Source organism: Pleurodeles waltl, chromosome 4_2 (assembly GCF_031143425.1).
Source record: "Pleurodeles waltl isolate 20211129_DDA chromosome 4_2, aPleWal1.hap1.20221129, whole genome shotgun sequence".
In the NCBI taxonomy this organism is placed as follows: domain Eukaryota; kingdom Metazoa; phylum Chordata; class Amphibia; order Caudata; family Salamandridae; genus Pleurodeles; species Pleurodeles waltl.
Window position 1 is genome coordinate 444,265,659 of NC_090443.1, and position 23,890 is coordinate 444,289,548.

At 44.3% G+C, this 23,890-nt stretch overlaps 1 protein-coding gene across 2 annotated transcripts in view; it reads right to left on the reverse strand.

Moving 5' to 3' along the window:
• EVI5L (ecotropic viral integration site 5 like) overlaps positions 1 to 23,890 on the reverse strand; it is a 1,467,274-nt gene that overhangs the window by 165,981 nt on the left and 1,277,403 nt on the right. For both annotated transcript variants that reach the window (XM_069231736.1, XM_069231735.1), the window contains 3 exons: positions 20,740 to 20,880; positions 943 to 1,101; positions 193 to 339 (listed from right to left, as the gene is read on the reverse strand). In XM_069231736.1, coding sequence (XP_069087837.1) covers positions 193 to 339; positions 943 to 1,101; positions 20,740 to 20,880 — 447 coding nt within the window. The remainder of the gene's footprint in view (positions 1 to 192; positions 340 to 942; positions 1,102 to 20,739; positions 20,881 to 23,890) is intronic.

Below are 23,890 nucleotides of genomic sequence, written 5' to 3' on the forward strand. Positions count from 1 at the left end.
CTGCACATCAGGTTTTCTTCCCTGTAGTTTCTGCACATTCGGCTGTCGGTTTTCCGTAATAACTTTACGCACTGGGCTTTCTTTCTCTGGTATTCACTATACGCGTCTGTTACTTGATTTATTACATTTTCCATGCATCTGTTCAATTGTTTCTTGCTTCCAGGCCGCATTCAGCCCTGTTCCTATACTCACCTTACATTCAGATACAGCATGCTTCCGCTTTGCTTCACTCAGTTGTGTCTGCAGCCCCTTGTTCTGAGCTGTGGTAGATTGCAGCTTTTCTTGCAGCTCCCTGAATTCCTGCTCCTTGCGATTTAAGAGATTGCCGTTTATCTGATTCTGAAATAAAGCGAAAATACAGATCCATGAGCTCTGACAAAATTGAGCTCTGACAAAATATAACCGAAAACAGAACATGTGATTTTATCTAGAACATACCTAAGAGAACAACTACGCCTTCAAACATGAGCAAAACCATAATACTCAATCCTAGCTTGACTTTTCCTTTTGTAAACATTGCCACAAAATTTATAGCACGACAATGATGTATACATTCCGTTACTTTTGGTTATTAAAAAAATGAAAACTTGATAGTGCTCATTAAAAGTTTAAATCTGTTTATTTGATGGTTTAAATACTTTTTCTTCAAATTTCGGACAGCTATCTTTCCTGTGCCTCCTCTTCTCCACTTAACACCTGTTTCACATGCACACTGTCGGTGTCACACCATTAAGCTTCCCCTTTTACCCTTGCAAGTATGCCCAAGATTAGAAGCATTATTTAACGCTGCGCCTTTCTTTCTGCAAAACACATTGCCAATTACAACATAAACTAGAAAGCATGATTTCTGCGTCCATGTGTATGTTGGCACTTTAAAAAATATATATTTTCCCTTGCACACCGCACACATCGGGCCTGATCTAGGTGGAGGCAGACGCTTACTTGGCTTTCTAGCTCGACCACTCGTTGCCGAAGTTCCCGGCTTTCTGCCTGGGACTGTGCCTCTCGCAGACGTATTGTCATCATCTCATCCTGGAGGTCAGCCAGGGCATTCTTCCGGGGAGAGTCCTTCCAGCGCCCTCCTGTTCGCGATGTGTGAGTCTGAAGGGACGGACACCCGAGAGAAAAGAAATGCAAGACAAATTAATTAACAAGAAACTGTATGCCGCTGCCTGCAATGCCAGAACAGACACACCATACTGGCCTCACTCAGTGTCAGAATTCAAGGGCGCCAAGCACTAATGGATAAGGTGCTTTTCTACCTTAACTCTGAAGTGCCCCCTCACCCATCTTGCTACTGCTTAGTTTTTAAAATGCTACACATCTTGGTTGTTGGGAAATGACATCACGATCAGAGGTGTAGGAGACTACATTTCTGGGGAGGGGCAGCCTTGGGGACTTTTGACTGACCCTGTAGAAGGCGCCCCTTGTCTAACAGCAGCAGGCTTTGATAAATGTATACAGTCATGTAGTTCTGAAGTACAATAGCAAGAAAGGAGGGCACGTCATCAAAGTCTGTAAGTATGCTTTATTAAGTTCTGGAAAGCAATTAGAAAACATGTTAAAAACATGATCCTTGCTCCTTTATGAATCAAGCAACAAGGGTGGTAGAAGAAAAAAAGGAAGAATAAACAACATTTTCTTAGCCACATTCATAAACCTCAAAATGCATCTGGGTTAATCAGAAATCATTCTTTCTGCTTCTGAACTTGTGTTTGAAAAAACAAGTATTTTCTTGTATCATTCAGTGTGGAGGTCAAATTCTTTTGCTAATGTCTGTATGTCAAATGATTCCATCATCTCTTTATATATGTTGCATATGACATGATTCAGTCTTTTCTGGGACATAATTGACAACCAAGTTTTCCATCCGTGGAGACCAATGAAGTTCTCTCAGCCTTAAAGAATACAGTGGAATAACTAAGATGACATGTTGTAGGCTCTCAACCTATTTTTTTTTGTCCTCATTCACCTCAGACTCAAGCCATCTCCGAACCTGATCCTTTCACACCCTCTAATATACGAAGGAGGCTGATACCAAGGAGGCAGAGTCCCTCTCACATAGCCCTCTTAAGTAAGCTGAACAACCAACAAGTTGGAGAGTAGGAGTGATGTGTAATCATCGGACAGCATGGAAAAAAACCTGATTGCAACTGATATTCCTGGTTACCCCTCCACTCCACCAATGGTAACCACAATTTGTTTTTCTTTTCAGAAATTCCCACTGCCAGATCTGTTTTCGAAATGTGGAAAAGAGCACTGAGCCAGTCATTGTGCAAGGGGGCGCCTCTCCCGCTCGTTTTTGACAGATTTCCCTTCTGGCCAAAAACATAGAATAAAAGACAAAATTCTTCACAACCCTACTCCTCTCTCCAGAGTTCTGACATAACCCAAAAATAATCAAGGGAAGGTTCACCACTATATCTTGCCTGGGGATAGCTGAAACAGTTTTGAACACCTGTTGCCAGAACAAATAGACTGCAAGGCATTCCATAAACATGTGAATGTCGGTGGCGTTCTGCATACCACAATTTAGCGCATTTGACCACTCCCCCTTTCATCATTTTCAAGAGCTTATGTGGGGACAGAGAGTCTCTATGTAAAGAAAATAAGATTATTTCTCCTTAAGGGGGCAGATTTCACTATGTCAAACAAAGTTCGTATTGAAACTTGCCACCATTATTGAACCTGCTCTTGAGGCATATTTTCTCTTCAGAGGGCTTCCGTCAGCTTCAAGTCACCATCCAATATATCTAGGATCTCCCAATACCAAACTGAAACCTCCTTGGAGGTTGAGGGGCTTCTAAGTAGTTTGTCATCCAGTTGATTCGTAGTTCCCAAATTTGCACGGATACCCTGTGCCCAACCTTTCAGTTGGATGTACTTCAATCTGGAGAGATTCCCCCCTTGTTACTTCTGTTAGTTCTTCCCAGGACAGCAGTGACCCGTCCCTAAAAAGATCTTCCCAATACTCTATGTCCGCCTCACTGATAGGCACCGCCAACACATCATCCAAACACTCTGGGGTCCCCCGAGATTCCCAAATGGGGGCACGCTGACTATAGTAATGAGCCATCATTGCTTGCCCTAACATTTTGTACAAGACTTTAGCCAGATCTTGTAATAGCTTAAATTTTACCATTTTGAAGTATTTTGGATCCCTAAATTTCAATAAGAAGTGCTTTGCTGCCCCTTTGAAAGAACCTAACATGGCCTTACACATACTTCCAATCACCGAAGAGTCTGGAAAGGTGAAAAGCATCCTTGAGTTTTTAAGATGGAATGACCATGCATAATATTGCAAGTCGGGGAAGGCAAGACCCCCTTTCTCTCTCCTACTGCAAAGCTTTTTCCACTAAATTCTGGAACCTTTAAACGTCTATATAAATGAATGTATGGCTTGTTGAAATATGTCCACATATACTTTATTCATTTCTAATGGGATAGAGTTTTATAAAAAATTTAGCTAAGGAAAGATCACAATTTTTAACAAACCGAATCTTCCTAATAGTGTCAGAAGAACATGTACCCACTCCTGAATTAATTTGCCACACTCACCCAGAGCCCAGAGTATTCAGATCCGTCACGATCTGAATACCTAGATATCTCATTTCACTTTTTTATCTGCCAGTGGTCCGTACGCTGATTCCAGACCATTATCTCAGTTTTCCTGGCACTGACATGATATCTGGAGATTTTCCCAACATTTTCTGCTAGATTTAGATTTAAATGTATTGCTTGATTAATAAAAAAACAATGAAATATATAACAAACACATTACGCAATAAAAATAACACTATTTAAAATAAAATAAACTTTTTAAAAATCTTGATAGCTAAAAAACATTTCTAACCAGAATAAACTTATACGGTCAACCTTTGAGAACTAACCTACAGCAGTTTTCCCAAGTCCGCTTCATTCAGTTTCTGATGGAGCAATTGTAAAAATGTTACCCCTTTACAGCAAAATGAAATGGACTCACCCTTGAGCCAGAATATTACCGCCGATCTACATGAACGGATATTATTAACTATAAAATCATGTTTTAGCAGTATCCTCCTTTCCAGACCTAAAGCGGGACAAAAACAAAAAACATGCAGCAAAAATTCTTGTTTATAGCCGCATAGGTGGCAATTCTGATCGATGTACTGGCCTTTCCAGGAAGGGTGATCTTTAGTGACAAAGAAACCCATACGGTATAACAGGAATTGATGTTTGATGTGAACAGAAAAGTGGTTGGCCAAGTACCCCTGTGGGGACAAATGCGAATAGGACCCCAGGACGGCCCAGGCATGCCGTCTTTTGGCCAGGATGGCTTTGTCTGTGATAAGCGAAAGTGAGTGAACCGTCTTATTAACTAATCTGTTAAATTCAGCCTTCCCAATATTACATTTCCAGGCTTCTTCCATTCCCAGGCTAATAATAACCTCGATTAGATAGCTTCCCCATGTTCCTTTCACTTTACCAATCTGCTGCGCCTGCACTTCTTGCCAGCAGGAGTAGAGAATGGAAGAATCCTCTGCCGCACATAGCTTCCACGATGATTTAAGGAAGGCGCCCTGTTGCTGGAAACGTTGATTTTTTAGGCCCAACTCCAGTCTGACCTGCGCCGGGGAGGCACTTTTCGGGATGTTAAAAATGGCCTTATATGCTTTAACCTGACTGGTGACAGGAGATGGCTGGAAGCAGCTGAACAGACATAATCTTTAATAAATGGGACCAGTTTGAACAGTCCAGCTTCTTTTTGAGCAGGTTAAAGCTATGCGTTAATGAATTGGCCTTTGCCTTCATCGACTGTAATTGGCGTTTCCATTTCAGGGATGGTTCAAGGTGAACACCTAAATGTTTGTACGACTGCACCATCTCCACTTTTTTGACTCCCAGGTACCAATTGAATTGTTTATAATTTTCCCCTAAGAACATTATCAGTTTAGTTTTATCTAGATTAATTTCCAGGCCTTGCTCGGTCATGAAGATGTTGAGCGCTGATATGATTTGTTGCAGTCCTTGGGGAGTATGGCTCAGCAGGACAATGTCGCCTGCATATTGTAAGCACCCAATTTTCTCTGCACCCAATGTCGGGGGGAGGCTATTCACTTGTGCTAACATGCCAGCGAGGTCTGCCAGGTATAAATTAAAAAGAATTGGTGCCAGAACACAACCTTGTTTTAAGCCTGATTTTGTAGGTATTCTATTTGTTAATCTTGAACTGTTTCCAATTTTAATCTGGACCCAGGTATCAGTGTAGAGATCCATAATGGCCCTCAGTAGGTTGTTGGGGATGCCCCATTTAGCCAGCTTAGCCCACAATCTTTCCTGTGGAACCCGGTCAAAGGCTGATTTAAGGTCAATAAAACATGCATAGAGGCCCAACCTCTTGTGCCTGGCTTTTTCCACTGTAAGGAAGAGTGCAATTAGATTTGATGACGTTCCCATGCCTGCCCAGAAGCCTGTTTGAAACCTTGGGAGTAACTTATTTTCATCTACCCAGGCTTGAAGATGCTGCAGCAAACATGAGCCGTATAGCTTGGCCTCTACGTCAGTGAGGGCTATCAGCCTATAATTTGAAGGAAGAGTGGGATTTCCACTTTTATAGACAGTGCGTATTATACTTCCTCTCCAGGATTCTGGGACCTGTTTGGAGTGAGTGATAGCGTTAAAGAGTGGCAGAAAATATTGTGCCCAATATACTGGGTCAGCTTTAAAGATTGCATTTGGAAGTCCATTTGGTCCAACTGCCCCTTCCGACTTCAATTTCTTAATCAGGCCGATTAATTGCTCTAGCTTCCAAACTTGCATTTGATCATCCTTTTCGGCAATGTCTAAATTCCTTCCCTTAACTTGGGGATTTAATGGTTGATTATTACTTGTTGATAGTTCGCACCCCATCACTGTGGGAAGAAGTCTGGCTCCACCTTTTGACGGCTTGGTTGCCAGCCCGTACAGACTACTGACATGACTCACCCAGGCTGCTTGTGATATCCCAGAATTACAATGTCTGCTTTTCCCCACTGCCAAATCGTTCACCAGCCCCCAAAGGGCTTACTATTTGACTGTCCATAATAATTTGGACCATGCATGTTCCTGATAGGTTCTTTTTGCGACCCAACAATCAAGACGATACTTTTTTTTCAGAGACCATAAAATACGGTTTTCTTCGTCTCTCCCTCGTTGGATTGCTTTTACCATTTTCATGGTTCGACACGCAATATGTGATTTCTGATTGCGTAAAGCTTTATTGAACCAAGGTTGATTAACACGGTCCCTTTTGTGTACGTGGTGTAGCCCCAGCAGATTTGAGTTGGAGGTCGCTGGGAATTTTGCCAGCAGGTTGCAACATAGCACGGCCCAGTCTTTATTCCAATCTACATTGAGGATCGGCTCCTTTTGTTGTATATCTGCAAGTGTTTTTCTTTCACCCAGGGCACCAGCCATCTGGAACACCTCAATCACTGATGCCGTTTCCTTCTCACACCATTTCAATCTCTTAAGATTAAACAACTCTGGGGGTTTTATTAAATAATTCCAGGACTGTAGCAACTCAGGTTTATATGCTAGTTCCAATGATTGTGGGAGATGATCACTCTCCATGCTGAATTTGATTTGAAAGTTCCTTACCAATGCCCTTGCAGGGAAAATTATAAAGGTGTAATCAATGGTTGAACTTCTTTTCCTACTTACAAAGGTAACAGATGCCGGAGAATCCTTTTCGCTGTTTCCATTTAGTAAAGTTAGACCTAGTTTTTCAAGCTGATATCTTTGGGCGCAAACCCCTTGTTTTTTTGCGTTTCCTCCTTTTGGGGACAATAAATTACAATTGAAATCACCACTAATAATCAGTATGGACTCCTTGTATTGTCTCAGTATAGTTTTAATAAATTCACACAGTTTTGCCAGTCCCCCCCCTTTAAGAGCTTTTTTTGGGTGAATGTACACATTTATAAGGATTAGATCTAATTGGCTGAACTGTGGGCTGCCTAATGTGATCTTGGTTGCTTGAATCCAATTTGATTCTATATGAATTGGGATTTTATGGCATATGAGGGCTGTGGCAATCAAGGTCGCCAGGCCTCCTTTCGCATGGCCATGTTTGGAATGCATGAGGTGTCGTACCCAGACACCGCAATAAGCTCTGTGCACCAGGTTTCTTGAAGTAAAATGATATCATATTCCTGAAGAAAGGCTTGGACTTCCTGATCATATAGTAGTGTTTGGATACCATGGATGTTCCATGAGCAAATTTTAATGTACGGATTAACTACACCCCGATTCCTGATTTTTTGACTACTGTCAGGGATTTCTTTGTAGAATAAAAGGGTGAGATTCTTTGGAGGCCAAAAATATGTGGCCTATTCCTGTTTCACCATCGTGTTTCACGACTGATAAGTTTCCCCTTGCCAAAGGGATTATATCTGCCCCTGTCGCCCCTCTTAACACTGATTTGTTACTGTTCCTGGGGGCCCCGCAGTGGACCTGGGTATCGAGGGCGGTCTATTTGACGTAATTCGATGCCCCATAACAAAAAAGCATCAGTATGTGACATTAATTCATGCACATGGCCTACTGTGGACCAAGTTGTGAGTGTGGCTTCTTGATCGCTCCCAAGAGGGTGGGGTTTAAACTCGACAGAGAGCAGATCCACTGATGAGATGTGAGATAGGCGTCTTATTTCCCCAATTAATTTAAGAATGTTTCCTCTATTCAGGGTAGCAAAATTTCCCTCTGATTTAAAATGAGGAATAAGAAGTTGTTTTTGTGCACCTGTGGGCGCTGCCATCAACAAGGCATTTGTGGATGCTTCATTGTTCTGGATCGAATGTCTATAACCTGTATCCGATTGATGCTGCAACAGATATTTTGCCAGTGTGTTGGAACTGGATAGACTAATTTCATTCCCCCTTTGGGCCTTTCCCACCTTTTCCTGTTCCTGATTGATATCCTCTGATCTTAAATGCTGATGGTCTACTATTACGTTAGACTCTGTATTTATTTGAGAATTTACTGGCGTGTATACCCTGGGAACTGGGCTTTTATTAATCGCTTTACTGGTAGTATATGACACTTTAGCTGTATTTTTCTCAGCCATTGATTGACCAAAAAGTTGGCTTTGTTCCTTGTGTCTTTGGTCATCTGTTGCTAAAGATACAAAAACACTTTGAGAACTTAGGCCTGAACTGGGACATTCCTTGACCGTTGCGGATAACTTCATATCGGATGGCAAAGTATTAGCATTACTAACAACTGGCTGTTTGTAATGTGTAAACAAATTGACATATATTATTCTGTTTAACTAGTTTTGTGTTTTGCCTTGCTTTCCTTTGCTTCTTCTTTTCCCTTTTTGACCTTGAATATACTGGGCTTTGTGAGGCATTATGGGGAGTATTCACCTCAATTTCTCTAAGGATACTTGAATTCTTACAATGGTTCCCTAATTGGTAGGCCCCTTCATGTGAACTGCCATTTGTGTTTCCGGGCTCTATTTGTGTCATAACTTGTAGGGGCGATACATTAAAGTGTTCTCTTAACAAATTTTCCATGATATTATTTTCTTTTTCACCTTTTCCTGATTCTTCAAATTCTAAAACACAGAGTCTTTCCCTTGTACTTAGGGCCTGTGCTCTGACCTCCGCTTGTATATCATTTAGTTTGAGAACAATGGTCTGGGGATTATCCCCTGATATCGCACAGTCACCCACCACTTGTTGTATAAAATTCTGTTTTTGGGCTCTCTGAATCAAATCATTAAGGGCCTGTAGTTTTGAATCAATGCCCACGATATATTTAGCCATGATATTAAGTAAATCAACTTGAATATCTTGCTTATCTGCCTGGTGCTTTATTGTAGTTGCCATGACATACAATGTTGACAGAAGTGTGTCCACGTGTTGGCTGGAACATCTGACTGGAACTGGGAATTGCGGGTACTATCCTGAAACGGGCTAAGGGAAATGCTGGTATGCAACATATTTGCTTCATGCTTTTGACTAGCTTCATGGGAATGAATGGTTTTTCCTTGTTCTGTGCTTGTGTCACCCTCAAGGGAGTCTGTGTCAATGAGTTCTATCAAGGGATGGTCAGGAGTCCCACTCAAATCCGGTGGATCTGGCTCCCTCCTTGCTTGAAAGCTTAGAAGTGAATCCTCCCAGACACTGAAATCTAGGTCTAGAATTGACCCTGAACAATCTGGTCTGTCAGTTTCAACCTCTGAGCTCTCCTTACCAAAGGCCAACCTCTCAGGCTCTTGCAGTGTGGAAGAATGACTTCCCAGACGGAGATCCTTCTCAGAGTTTTTCCCGGTCACAGCATCGGCTAGATCTATTGGTCCTTTATTTTCCTGCGAGCGTGAATGCTCAATGGAAAAGAAGTCTGTGATTTTATACTCCACTTTTCCTGCTGATGGCATTGAGGATGGTTCCATGTTGGATTCCTTCTGTTCAGTGGGCTGTGTCCCTTCAGTTCCAGAGGGGCTTGAACATACTACTGGGGAGTTCACTGGATGGAAATGTTTTGCTCTTTTTGGAGGTCTCGTCCTCCCCCCGTCGGGATCGACCCGAAGATTGCCAGAATGCATTAGGCTGGCTTGCTGACGCTGAAGGAACAGCCATCTGTGATTAAATTTATTCGGGTTAGTCTTGAATAATACAATAAATAAGTTCCCGGTGGACCAAACTATTTGCCCGCTCTAGCTGTGTGTTCAGGGTGCCGCCTCTCCTCCACGACTATATGTTGTAACTAGCACTAGGCTAGCAATGAATGAATGGTTGAGGCAGTGGAGGGGCACGAGCACACCAAGTGGAGGATTAAGAACGCTTGATGCAGCCAGTCAGCCAGCTAGACAATTGACCGGCACTAGATGACTGATGAGGGCCGGGGGGGGGGGGCACGAGCGCGTCTGAAATGCCAAAACACTGATGTACTGGAGTGATAATCCGGCTGGAGTGAGGCGGGGGTGCAAAGGGGGAGCAAGGTGGGTAAGTAGTGGGCAAGCCAAAAAGAACCTGCGAAGAGGAAGAGGCACAGCAGACGGGGGGTGTAGCACTCACACCCCACACCTGACTGTTCCCAGCCCTTCCTGTACCGCCACCACCACCTGCCGCCCCCCTCAACTACCACGCACCCCACAGCCTTCAACCAGCTCCCAAGATCCCCCTGGTCCAAGGCAGGGGGTCCAGGGGGACAGAGAGCACCTCTCACCGGTATCCTGATGTCGAGCCGCAGCTAAACTGGAACAGCAGCAACTGCGCCCTCCTCGCCCCCCCCCCCCCCCACAAGCCGCACCCGGTCAAACGGGCAGTCTCCGCAGGGGTCCGCGAGAGGAGCCGCGAGGAGCTCCTGAGGCGTTTCCAAGTCCGGTTCCGGGTGAGTCCTGGTATGCTTTCCTCTCCCGTCTCTCTGTTCTGCTCGTGTACAATACTACAGGAAGAGCTGTCGACAAATCTGAAGTGTATACGACAAGATCATCTGCATTTAATTAGATTTTTTTTTTCCCACCCATTGCAGTGGAAGGGAGTTAGTCAAGAATTCTGCCTGATCTTTCTAGCCAAGGGTTAGATATAAAGACTGAAAAACAGGGAAGGCAGGGGGCAACCCTGCCTAGTACCCCAGGTTATCCTAAGAGCAGTGGTTAGATTTCCATTCACCAGTAACCTAGCCGAAGAAACATGATAAATCAGACCAATAGACTTGCAAAATTTCTCACCCAAGTTGTAACACTTGAGAATCATATTCAAATAACCCCAGTTGACTCTATCGAAGGCTTTAGTTGCATCCAAGGTCATAACACCCAAAGGGGCAGCATAAGTGGTAGCCATATCTATCTCCCCAATCAAATTAAATTTCAAGTCATGTAGAAATCTACTTCTAATGAACCCTTTCTGATCTGGATGTATTAAGCCGTTCATCACTCCATCTAACCTGGCCGCAAGTATTTTAGCAAATAACTTATTGTTGCTATTCAGCAATGATACTAGCCTAGACGACTCACATTGCGTCGGACTCTTTTCTGGCTTCAAAATCAATGAGATGGTTGCTGCATTCCAGGAGGCTCATAACGGCTGCCATTCCTCAAAAATCCCTCTAAACAGGTCCAATATGACGGGTGCTATAGATTCCCCTAAAACTCTATAAAATTCCACAGGGATACCATCCAGTTCTACAGCTTTCCCTCCTTTACTCTCTTTCAAGACTGCTCTTATCTCTTCCTGAGAAATAGGTTTATTGAGGAGAGCCTGCTCCTCCAATGTAAGAGAAGGTACAGTATCCATCCCCAACCAGGCTCCTACGTCTTCCTCACTCACCTCCATCTCCTCCATATGTAACTGAGTAAAAAACCTATGAAAAGCTTTCTCTATATTCACACTGTCGATGAATTTCTCCCCATGCTCAGATATAATTTCCTTAATGCAGTTCCGTACTTGTTTCCTCTTTATCTTGCAGGCTAACAATTTCCCTACACTCTCCCCGTACTCAAAATGAGCGAATCTACTGGCTTCCCATCTCTTGGAAATCCTAGCTTGTAATACCACCTCAAGCTGCTGCTTCAGCTGACTTACCCTACTCTCCAAACCAGACCTGTCACCCCCCTCTGCACTCTTCCTTAATTGACCCTCAGATTTAAGCATTTCTGCTTCTAGAAGGCTTATCTCATTCCTATACTGTTTGTTCATATAGGAAGAAAGGCTCACAAGTTTCCCTCTGATCACAGCCTTAAAGGTTTCCCACACGACGTTCACAGGGGCAGACCCCAAGTTAGCCTTAAAGAAGTCTTCTGTCTATATACGAAGGTAAGCTATAACCTCGCTATCTAACAGCAGTGTACGATCAAAGGTCCACCTCCTCATTCCTGTTTCCTGAAATAGACCCATTTTCAATACTACAGCTGCGCGGCCCGAGAGATGAGCTGCTAAATACGCGATACCTTCAACTGAATCACACAGCAGCTGGTCTACCAAAAAATAATTGACCCAGGAGGCGTGACCATATTTCCTGTTATTATAGGAAAAACCCTTCTTCACACCAGCTCTCGGCCTTCCACAGATCACACAGCCTAAATTCCCTCTTCGCCCCCCCCCTAAGATATTGCTATGATTTCGGGGTCTCTATCGATCTACACTTCGCTGATCTATCTAGTTTATTATTCGAGTCCAGATTAAAGTCACTAGCCATTATGACTGGGTCAGGAAAACCCAAGAGCTCAAAGAAAACCATTCAGAGTGGCTCTAGGTCATCACAATTAGGACCATAGAACCCTACCAACATGAGTCTCCTGCCACGTAGTTGTAATTTGACTATGATCCATCTCCCTGAACTATCTGATAGCACCTCCAACATCGCTGCATTAACCTGTTGTTTAATCAGAATTGCGACCCCCTTAGTATTAAAGTTATGTTATGTGCAAGCAAAACACTGAATCCATCTTTGAGTCTTAAACAGTTCCATAGATTCTGCTCTAGTTAAATGACTTTCTTGCAAGATTAATATGTGTGCTGGGGGGTACCTAAAATACTGCAGAATCTTACTACTTCTCCCTTGAGTATGCAGACCTTTAACATTCCAGGACATAATTTGAATTAATCTATTACTGTCCCCCTGGCAACCGCCCGTGTTATCCATCTATTAAATTGCACATAGTATCAGCTAAGGTGAATTCGTTTTTTTCCTTTTTTTCTTCCACATGCTCCCCACCCTGTGCCCCCCACTACCCCCCACCCTCGGAGAACCCCCGACTTAATGGACTGATGTTAGACAGTTTTAAGAGCGCTTGTGGGTTTCCCAGCCATCACACATCATTACCCACATTAGCCCTTCAATTGTCTGCATCACTACTCCTAATGACCTCCAGCAAATCATACGCTGCTTTATGATGTCCGAGGTTGTACATCTCATTCTTATGCATTACTTGGAGGGATGCCGGAAATTTGAGTTGAGCTGACGCGCCTTACTTTTTTTAATTCTTCCAGATGTCTCCCTAGCTCCCAGTGCTTATTTAAAGTTGCCCTAGACTGGTCAGACTTAATCTCAAAGGAGAAATGCTCCCTACTAAGTGTTTCCATTTTTAACGCTTTGGTCAGAATCTTTTCTTTTAGAACATACGTTTGAAACTTGATCACATTTTTTTGCGGCTTCTTCCTATTGTGGTTTCTCCTGAATGGGTCTCTATGAATCCTCTGAATATCATTTGCGATCTCTTCCTTACTTTCCTCCACCGAGACTACTGTCTTGATGACCACATAGGTCTTTAAATCATCCCCTTCCACTCCTTCAGGTACATTTAAAATTCTCAAATTGTTCTTTCTAGAGCTATTTTCCAACTGCTCTGGTTTATTCTGCAATTCCTGCTTCTTCCCTTTTAACAGCTCAATTTCCTCTTTATTCTTCTGCGATTCATCCTTCATAGCTCCAACTGACTCTTCAAGACCCAGAGTTCTAATCGGCAAGAGGTCAAATTTCTTCTCCAAAGTATCGCAAGCAACCCTTATTTCCCCTTGATTCACCTCTGAGACTGCAAATCCCTTTTTAATATGATCTGAGAGAGATAAGATCATGGTTTCCAAAGCGGGCATACAATGGGCCAGGCTGTTTGTTAGATCGGAGACTTCCTGAGAGGGCCCAGATGGCAAGATTAACGCGGAGGTGGCTCTTGCAGGAGGAACCGCTGTACCACTACACAACTGAGCATCAGTGGACGCACTACTACTTCCACTGCTCCCACCTATGTCTTTGGGGTTACCCGATTCCCCGGAAGCCAAGTACGTATTCTCCCTAGTGCCGCTCCCCTCTATGACCTCCATGTCTTGTAGGTCAAAGGCCCTCTCTTTCAGTACCTGCTCTAATACACTTAGGGCACTAGTGCTAGTCAACATCAGCAGTGCTTTGAAATATGACCTTAACGAAGGGGTAATTTTAGGTTTAGAAGCTGTGCTTTTCTTAATACTTTTACCTAGTTTATTCTCATGCACAGCTTCACCTCTGAGCTGAGACTGTCGTGTTTGTCGAACTTGCTCCTTCTCAGGAAATTCTCCTCATTAAACTGATTCTATCTTCTGTTTTAGATTTGAAGTGCCAGCCTACCTCTTTCTGCCGAACCCCAGCCTTTGTTCCAGTACAAGCCACACTTCCCACGTCTTGTCACCATACACTTCGCCATCTGCCTTCTCAGCCTTTCCAACCTCACCGGCGTCTCCAGACGCCACTGCCGAAAGCATCCTGCTTGTGCTGACTCTGCCTCCGTCCCCCCGGAGGGGAATGTGTGCAGCCGCTCTGCGGCCTCTACGAAGGTCCAGGGCAGCTCAGCACCAGGTTGTAACCCTGCACGGGTCACTGGAGCCTCCCAGATGAGCCCTCGACCCCCACAACACAAGCCGACACATCCAGCTGCACCTCCAGCCTGCGTTCGTCCGGGCGTCCCGCTTCTCATCTCAGCGGCTGGGAAACCCAGGTACTGCTCTAGTGCGCTGCTGCTACGCAGCACGCCATGTTGTCTCCCCTATCCCAAAACTCATTCTCTGCAAAATCTATGTTAAAAAGGTCTCTGTTGGAAGCATTTTTTTCGAAGTATGACTGCAAGTTCTGGCCTTGAAGAGTAGTTAAACATACTTGATAATATAGTTAACTGAGGTGAGGGTAGAAAATGGTCAATTTCTTGGTACTGAGCAATGGTGTCTTGTGTGAGTATTGGTGCCCACTTTTGAGGTTTCAGTCCATACATCATTCTCTACAATAAGTCCTCTACTGGTGTAACAAAACTTGAGGAGCCCACCCCTGCACAGTATGTGGAGCCCCACCCCCCCTCTGGGCTCACTCAGGAGCTCTCAGGACAGGGTACTGTGCTGAGGGAGGCCCTGGAGCTTGGGGATCCCCGCACTGCAAGGGCCTTTGTTACATCACTGAAGCCCATAGTCTTTTCAGAGACAAAGCTCCCAGCAGCGGCATTTGCCCACAAGGGAATTTTCCTCAGAACCTACCACACCTGCAGTGCTGTGAGGAATGTGGAATCAGGAACAATGATTCTTATTCCCAGGATCCCCACTAAAAAGTGGTGTGCTCATGGTCAATCATATTTTCAACAAATAACTCTGATGCCATTTGCTTTATCATAGCACAGGAGGGGGAGTGAGGATACTACCATAGACAGCTGAAGTACATTGCTTGCTTTCCTGTGGCCGCAAGGTGGAGAATGAGGCACTGTATGCACAGACACTGCACAAAATATAAAACACAATAAAAACAACTTTTACATTTTGCTGTCTAATCAGCTGGAAGAATTAGTGCAGATGCATGCATGTGTGTGTATATTTGCAAAAACGAGATGAAGTGTGTAAGACGAGTCATACAAACACATAACGCGTGCTGTGTGAGACAGTGTACCAAATGTTGTGATATGCTTGAAAGAATGAGAAATGTGGCAATGGTTTGTGGGCTGGTCACAGAAATTCAATATAGTAAAATATGCCAAACGAGATGAGCGTGGGTGATGCTTGGTTAATAAGCAAATCTAAGGACTCCTTTGGAGCCAGTACAGCCTTTAATTCATAGATTCATTTGAAGTATCATGGTATCAGAGAGTTATTCTTCTTTTAACAGCATTCTAAGATTATTAATAGTCCAGGAAAGGTTTGCACTAGGTACAATCTGAAGGTGTTGAGCTAAAAAACCTTTTTGAAAGTACTGTAAGCAGTTAAACATTGAGGGGCAAATTTGTAACTTTTGATACAACATAGCACAGTAACCAAAGTTGTTTTTCCTGCATCAATAAGAGAGAGTAGAAAAGCACCATATCCACTAAGCTATGACTCTAGGTTTGCCTCTCCCTGTGCTGGCGCACATTTATCTGCTTAGAGCCAGTGCACACAGCCATGCACTTTAGTGCACAGGAGTGTGTGTTTGATGTCAAGCATACGTTTTTGTACTGTAAGGGTAACATTCTATACAAAAACAATGCTTTAACATAGTTTAATATTTTGACCACTGTATGTATGCTGGAAGGTGCTGTACACATATAAAGTTTCCAAAGTTTAGAGAAAAAAAAACTGTACTCATTCTTTATGCTTGCCTCAAGGAGGTGTACATTTTTGGTACAAAGTCCTAGCTACTTTTTATTTTATTTTAATAAATAAGGCTTTGCATCAAAAACCATGGATGGTTGTATGGAAATTAAAGGTGGGCAAGACATTGAAATTTCAAGCCAGGCTCAAGCTGGAAGCCTGGCTTTCGCTCAGCTCAAAGTCCTGTTGGGACCTCGAGCCCATACTAAGCTGACCATTGGCTTCAGCCTGCCGTCTTCCTACCCAGGATGTGGCATTACAGTGAGTGCTGCTGAATGTGGAACTGGGGAATTAGGTTCAAGTCCCTCACTGGCTTAACATCCTGTGATTCAGGGCCAATCACTTCATCTCCCCATGCCAGTAAACAAGGCATGTGATCTTCTATAATGTAACTGGTGCTCATATAAAGCGCTCAAAGACCTTCAGTTTGAGTTTGTGCTATATTTAAAAAACTGCACTAAAATGCACTAAGGGGACAAAATAAAGCCTTAACAAAAGTATGAACAAATAAATACCCATTTACTGGCTGATTTGTACAAAGTGAAACCAGAAAAGTTTAATTAATCACAGCTTTCCCTCCTAAACTGTGTGATCTTGGGAAAAAACGTTTATTTCACCAAAACTATTATTCCTTCATTATCACCAACGAGAGCACATTCAAGTATGTGAGTTCAGACTACCAGGGGTAGAAAACAATCACTTTTAACAATTACTTCCCGGTGGAGTGCTGAAATGCTCTCTGTTACTGTCAAAGCTTTATCTTAAGGAAATAAACAATTATGAAGAGACTTTGTCATATTTTATGTGATGTTTGCTCTATGATTTACTCGGTGAATATTTTCAGTGCTTGGCTCATGCACAGGCTCTAAGATGCGAGCCAGACCCTTGGCTCGTCTTTCCTAGTTAATTTGTTGGCTTATCCACCTCCATATTAGCCAACTGAGGTTTAATTTCAGAACAATGGGTTGGTTGCCCAAAGATCAGAGAGGACTAAATTATGTGACAGCATTAACTGAATTATGCAGCAATAAAAAGCAAATTGTGCAGCATAATGTGACACTTTTTGTGATGGTATTACTTCATCATGTTGCTATTTTACAATCCTAATACTGTATGGGGAAAGGTTTCACCTCATTAGTACAGGTTTAATGCCCAAAGGTTGCATATATGTTGTATGTGTGATCAGAGTTATGCTCCTAACTTGTGATTTCTCTGCTCTTTTGCATGAAGTTGAGGTGAAAAGGGGTGAGAGATAGGTTGCTCTTGACTGATTCTAACGTATGGATGGAAGTGTGTGAGTGCCTCGTGGCCTATTTTTGGACTATTCTGCTATGAGATGAAGGATTCCAACCTTCAGAGGTGCAAATCCAGTGTTTCATGCAGTTAAAGGTCCATAAGTTCACCCAATCCCTCTCAAAGCATCTTCTGTAGAAGGAAAATACGACAAGCACTTTATAGTGCAACAGGGCATACAGCACTCATAACATACTTTGCTAAACGCAACAGTCACCTGGATAGAGAAGAGCGGATGGATATGGAGGGCAAGGCCATTAAATAAAATCAGTTATTGCAACTGATGACAGAAAATAACGTTTTCCATAAAATATTCTGATTAAATAGTGTCTTACGTTACGAATGGTTTTAAGGTGCTAAGAAAATTAAAAAAAGACATTCACATTTATATTCTATCAAATATTTATGTTACAGCTCCTTGGGACTCACAAGGAATACGAAGCACAATAGAAATACCTATATAATAATACAATGTAACTGTCTTGCTCATTTATATTTTAAAGGAAACTTGTATAACCTCTCCTTTGTAGTAGTTAAGAGTGTGACAAGGTACTAGTGCAGTGTATTTGTCAATGGGGAGAGATTTGCTAGTAAAGTCGTTCATCCCTGTCTATCTGTCTCCATCAAGTCCTTAAATGACACCTTGGAAGGGGGCTGAAGAGAGCTTGATACTGCAGGGGGCACAAGAAACAATTAAAACTACAAAGCCTCCTCTACATTTGAAAGGCCTTTGAATGACCAGCACACAGACCAGATAAGAATTCTTGGTATTATGGAAGCTGTAGCAGCCCAGGCAACAGAGATTGTGATCCTGGATTCGGAAAAGTCAGCAGCCAGGTTTAAACTTAATTTGTTTTTAGTTTTCATGCTTTTAATGCACTGAAAACGAATAAAGTTTAATCAGGGACTGCAGTACTGTCGCTTTTTAAACTTCTGGATCATTTGCCCCCGTACCCTTCCCACTCGTCCCCAGTGCCCCTCAGCTCCAAAATCTGGGGGGAATAAATCCCGTGTCCCCCACAGTTCCTACGCCCATGATCACAATAACATACATAAAAACACTGAATCAGATGTGCCATTATATGAAAACAAACTCATTTTAAGGCATTGCCAGACCTTTTCCCAACTGCAAAAGATGCTATTCTTATCCGTGTTCGAACAATTAAACAATCAAGCGAACAATCAGTGTACTTGTAAAGCACGGCTAATCACCTGTTAGGGTCTCAAGGCCCTAGGGGAGGGGGATGTTGCAGTTCAGTTGAAGAGCCATGTCTGGAGGTCATTCTTGAATTGAGGCAGTGAGGATGATTGCCTAAGATTCAGAGGTAGAGAGTTCCAGGTCTGCACAGTGAGGTAGGAGAAGGATCTACCTCCGGTCGAGTTGTTGCGGATCCTTGGGGTGGTGGCCAGGGCCAGTTGGGTGGAGAGGAGATGATGGTGGGTGTGTAGATGGACAGGCAATGGTTGAGGTATGAGGGTCCAATGTTGTGGAGGGCCTTGTAGGCATGTGTGAGGAGCTTGAAGATGATTCTTTTGTTGATCAGGAGCCAGTGAAAGTCTCTCAAGTGACCAGTGATGTGCATGGGGGTACCGGGTGTGTGTGTGTTCAGGATGAGTCTTGTTGTGGCGTTCTGGATTCTATGCAATTTCTTTTGGAGTTTTTGGGTGGTGCCGGCGTAGAGTGCGTTGCCTTAGTCGAGCTTGCTGCTGGTGAGCACCTGGGTAACAATTCTCCTGGACTCCGGGGGGGTCCATTTGAAAATCTTTTGAAGCAGGTGGAGTCTGTGGAAGCAAGGATGAGACTGCATTGATCCGGCAGTTTATTGAGCACGAGGAGTCGAGGATGATGCTGAGTTAACGTGCGTGGTCGGTGGGTATGGCGGGAGGGGAGAGACAGGGGCCAGGGCTGTGGGCCACAAGGAGTCGTCCCAGGCAGAGGGGGTGGAGCCCAGGATGAGGACTTTGGTTTTGTCAGAGTTGAGATTGAGGCAGCTGGCCTTCATTCAGGCAGCAACTGCTTTCATCCCATTGTGAAAGTTGCTCTTAGCGGCTGTAAGTTCGTCAGTGAGGGAGAGGATCAGCTGGGTGTCGCGTCAACGGCGTAGGAGACGATGTTGAGTCCGTGGTTTCTGATGATGTTTGCGAGCAGGACCATGTTCATGTTGAAGAGGGTGGGCCTCACAGAGGAGCCCTGAGGAATTCCGCAGGGAATCTCTATAGGTTTTGAGGCGAATGGTGGGAAGCCTCACTCTCTGGGTTTGGCCGGTGAGGAAGGAAAGGATCCACTCTGATGCTTTGCCGCGGATGCCAGCATCATGGAGACTAGTGCAGAGGGTGTGGTGGGAGATGGTGTTGAAGGTGGCAGAGAGGTCCGGGAGGATGAGGGCTGTGGTTTTGCCGCAGTCGAGTAGAATGCAGATGTTGTCTGTTGCAGCGAGGAGTGCAGTCTCGGTGCTGTGGTTGCTTCTGAAGCCTGATTGGGAGGGGCTGTGCCAATGTTTTTTGCCTATGCTGTGCTGCATTGGCAAAAGCAAAATGGATTTGTCGATGTCCTGTTGTTGCTAGACCCATCATTTTGCTGATGAATGCAGCTAGTGTTATGACACATGCAAATGCATGGTTGCCACACTACAGAATGATGCAGTCGCCAATTTTTTATTTATTTACCGATCTATGATGGAGGACTAGGGACCCGGGTGAGAGAGCAACAGAGACACGCAAAGCTCTTAACAATGCCTGATAGCGAATCGCAGCTGCCAGCCCCTTGAAAAAAAAATGCAAAATTAAATAACTGTATTTAAAAGGACTGGAAAGGTCAGGGGTAGCAACGCAGGAGTGAGAGAGGGGCAGGTGAAGGGGAAGCAAAGGGGGAAGGGGTACAAAGCAGAGATAAGCAGCACAAGAGAGAAAGAAAGCATATGCACTCATTGAGTGCTTAACAAAAAAGAAAAAAAAGTAGTTCCCTAAATATGAGCAAAGCAAGGACATATGTCAGCCAACCAAAAGGATGGTAAAAAGGCTATGCTTCAGGGGAGGGACAAACACAAGAAGAGGAAGTCAAGCCATTGAATAAGAAGCTAGCAAACTAAAGTGACAATAAAGGCAACTACTGATAAGCAATGGGTGCGCTCCAGGCCCCCTGTAAGTTTTTGGTATGGGCAGCAAACGTTTAAAAGCTGCCTGGTAGGTGATAACTAAACAAGTTGAATGGTTATTGGGTGAGGGAGTCCACTCTCTGGAGAGATTTTGCAAAAGAGCAGCCACTGGTGCACAGAGTTGGATAGAGAATGTCCACCGTAAAACATCTTAGACCCCTGTGGACATACTTGTGCCTCAGAAAAAAACAAGTCTGGGTACGTATATGCAAGTTACAGCGGTCAGTTCATGGGAGGTGGTAACTCACCTGCCAGCTGTCATTCAGCTCTTTCACCTGCTGCTGTTGCTCCCTCATGGAGGTCACAGCTGCTGATTCTCTCATCTTCAGGGCTTTAAGTTCCTCCTGCAGCCGTGCCAGGTTGTTTTCATCTGGAAGAGAGCTGTTCTTCTGCAAGGAGATAAAGAAAAATATCAGAGGTCAAAATAGAGCGGAAAATTACCCAATTTCTGCAGAACTTAATTTCTCTCATCATGGTGTATTTCAATTATGAAAAAAGATTTAACTACACCACAAAGACTATTTCTAAATACAATTGGCAATATTTTACTAAGCTAGATACTTATACTTTTCCAACAAACGTAGGTTTTACTGGGAGAAATAAGTCCAATCTCACACTGTGAAAGCAGTAGGCCAGCTTCTGCAAACACTTCAACTCACAAAGAAAAGTTATTGATTTTAAATAATTGTGAGCAAAGAGAGGGAAACAGTTATCTACCAATAATTACAGTTCTTAGGCACTGGTATCTTTTGTTGATTAACATGCCTGAATATTCCTCATCATCAGGTTGAAACCCTTTACTGAGGATTCCCAGCCTCTAGAGGGGAAATATTAACATGATGTTTGCAAGCTAATGAGTTATTTTTCACTGTGGAACCTATAGAGCAAAGACTTAGTCACTGGGCAGTGAAGTGCTTTACAATAGCCAGGCTTGCAGTAAGAAGGGATAACAACAGGTATCACAGGAGAAACAACTAAGCAGTGACTATCATGTAACAAAAAAGATAAGCATAAACAGACAGTGGTTCTATGAGGTAAAGTTTGAAAAAGTCAGACTTTTAGTCCCTTTTGAAGGCCAGGAGGTCCGAGTTCAGTCCCATGTGTTCCGGTAACACGTTCTACCATCTGGGATCCAAGCAGGAACATAATTGGTTTAGGATTTAGTTTTCTTCAATTACGTTAGCCTGTATTAAGAAAACTTTGCTCCTTGTCAACCACAGGCCTACTGTAGTGTAAAATGTATGTTACAGATAAGAACGAAAACCAACTTAAAAGCTGTTATGATTTATGCAGGCTACTTTGAATGTAATTCTAGCTGATGTAAGGGTGGTGTAGTATTGTCTGATTTCTTGGCTCCAGAAACTAGATTCCGCCACAGCAAAAAAGCATTGCCCAGATAGGAGTGTAGGAAAGTCACCCTTTGTAGCATGGTTACCCTACTTTTTGCCTCTTTATCTGTGTGTTTAGACTGTTATCACTGGGATCCTGCTAACCGGGACCACAGTGATTGTGCTCTCTCCTCTAAATTTGGTTGTTTTGGTACCCTTTACACCCCAAAATTGGCACACTGGTGTACGCCTGTAAGTCCCTAGTATATGGTACTTAGGTACCCAGGGAATTGGTACATCAGGGGTTCCCCCATGGGCTGCAGCATGTATAATGCCACCAATAGGAGCCCATGCAAACTAAGTCTGTAGGCCTGCCAGTGCAGCCTGCGTGAAAAGGTGCATGCACCCTTTCACTGCTGGTCAATGCAACAGGTAAGTAAGTAACCCCTAAGATAGGCCCTCCTAGCCCAGAGGGTAGGGGGCAGGTTCCTGTGTGTGTGGGCACTCTTGCATGAACAGAGGTGCCCCCTGCAAACTCCAGTTCCAATGCACTGGACTTCGTAAATGTGGGGAGGCTATTTTACCTGTTTACTGGCCAAAGGTCAACACAGGTGGTCCAGCTGCATAATGGTAACTCTGAACCTAGGCATGTTTGGTATCAAACATGTCAGAATCATACCCCAATACTAGTGTCATTATTGATGGCATGATTCCACGCACTCCAGGGGCACCTTAGAGGCCCCCCAAGTATTGCTCCTACCAGTCTTCCAGGATTTGCGGGCATCCCACACTGCTGCAGCCCCTCAGACAGATTTCTGCCCTCCTGCTGCTTGACTAGGTGAAGCAGGGGAAGGCAGAACGAAGGATTCCTGTAGGAGAGAGGGGCAACACCCTCTCCCTTGGAAATAGGTGTTACATGGCTGGGAAGAAGTAGCCTCCCCACATTACCGGCTTGCTTTGAAGGGCACATTTGGTGTCCTCCTTGCATAATCTGGTTTGCACCAGTACAGGTATGCTCTGATGCGAAACAATGCGAAGGAAAGGGGGTGACAACTCCCCTGTCCATCACCACCCAAGGGGTGGTGCCCAGAGCTCCTCCAGGTGGCCACTTGATTCTGCCATATTGGAAACAAGATGTACAGAGGCCCATGGGAGCATCTGGTTGGGCAGGACAGGTGACTGACATCCGTGACACCCTCTCTGATAGGTGGTCACTCTGCAGAGTGACCAAGTCCCCTGTTAGGGGCAGGTAGGTCTCATGATTCGGCATGCAGGACTCCACCAGGACTCCTCTGCATCAACCTCGTCTGCTCCTGGCCACCAGAACCGCTACTGGACTTCACAGGAACAAAACAAGCCTGCAACTCCTGCGACGACCTCGCCTTGCAACATTGTTTCTTCAGCTCCTTCCAGTAATTGCAACATTTCAACGGCTGTGTATCTTCTGGGGTCGAGAAGACTTCACCTGCACCACATAAGTGAGAAGGAAACTCCCTTGGATGGAAGGAGTTACTCCCCTGCTTCTGCAGGCACCCAAGGCAATGACGTCCGGCTGCTGGGATCTGCTCTCCACAGGAACTGCATGGATCCTCCAACATATGTGGTGGTCCTGAGTGGTTCTCTTGGTTCTCTGCCCTCTGTACATCTTGGGAGATGATGAAGCCTTGCCTCTCCTTGGTGGACAGTGCCCCTCTACACTTCAACTCCTGCAGCAACCAAGGTTTGTTGACTTCTGCTCCAAGGGGTCTTCAGGCTCCCAGTAGGTCTGGCCTCCAGCACTTCATCCTTGCAAGGACAGTCTGCCTTCTGCTGCTCCAGCGACGTGGGACTCCTCTCCTGGTGTGCTCACTGGGCTTCAATGCAACTTACTGTACCTGCTGCCAATGGGTTGCCTGTGGGGGCTGAAACTGCTTCGGCTGGATCTTCCGACTGCTGAGGGTCAGCCCGGACTCCCCTCCAACGGTTCTGTCCCCTGGACTTTGCTGGTCCTCTTCTTTTCTGCAAATCCTCTTGTGCCCAGATTTGAATTTGCTATGGCTTGTTGGTGGTCCTCCTGACCACTCAACATGTG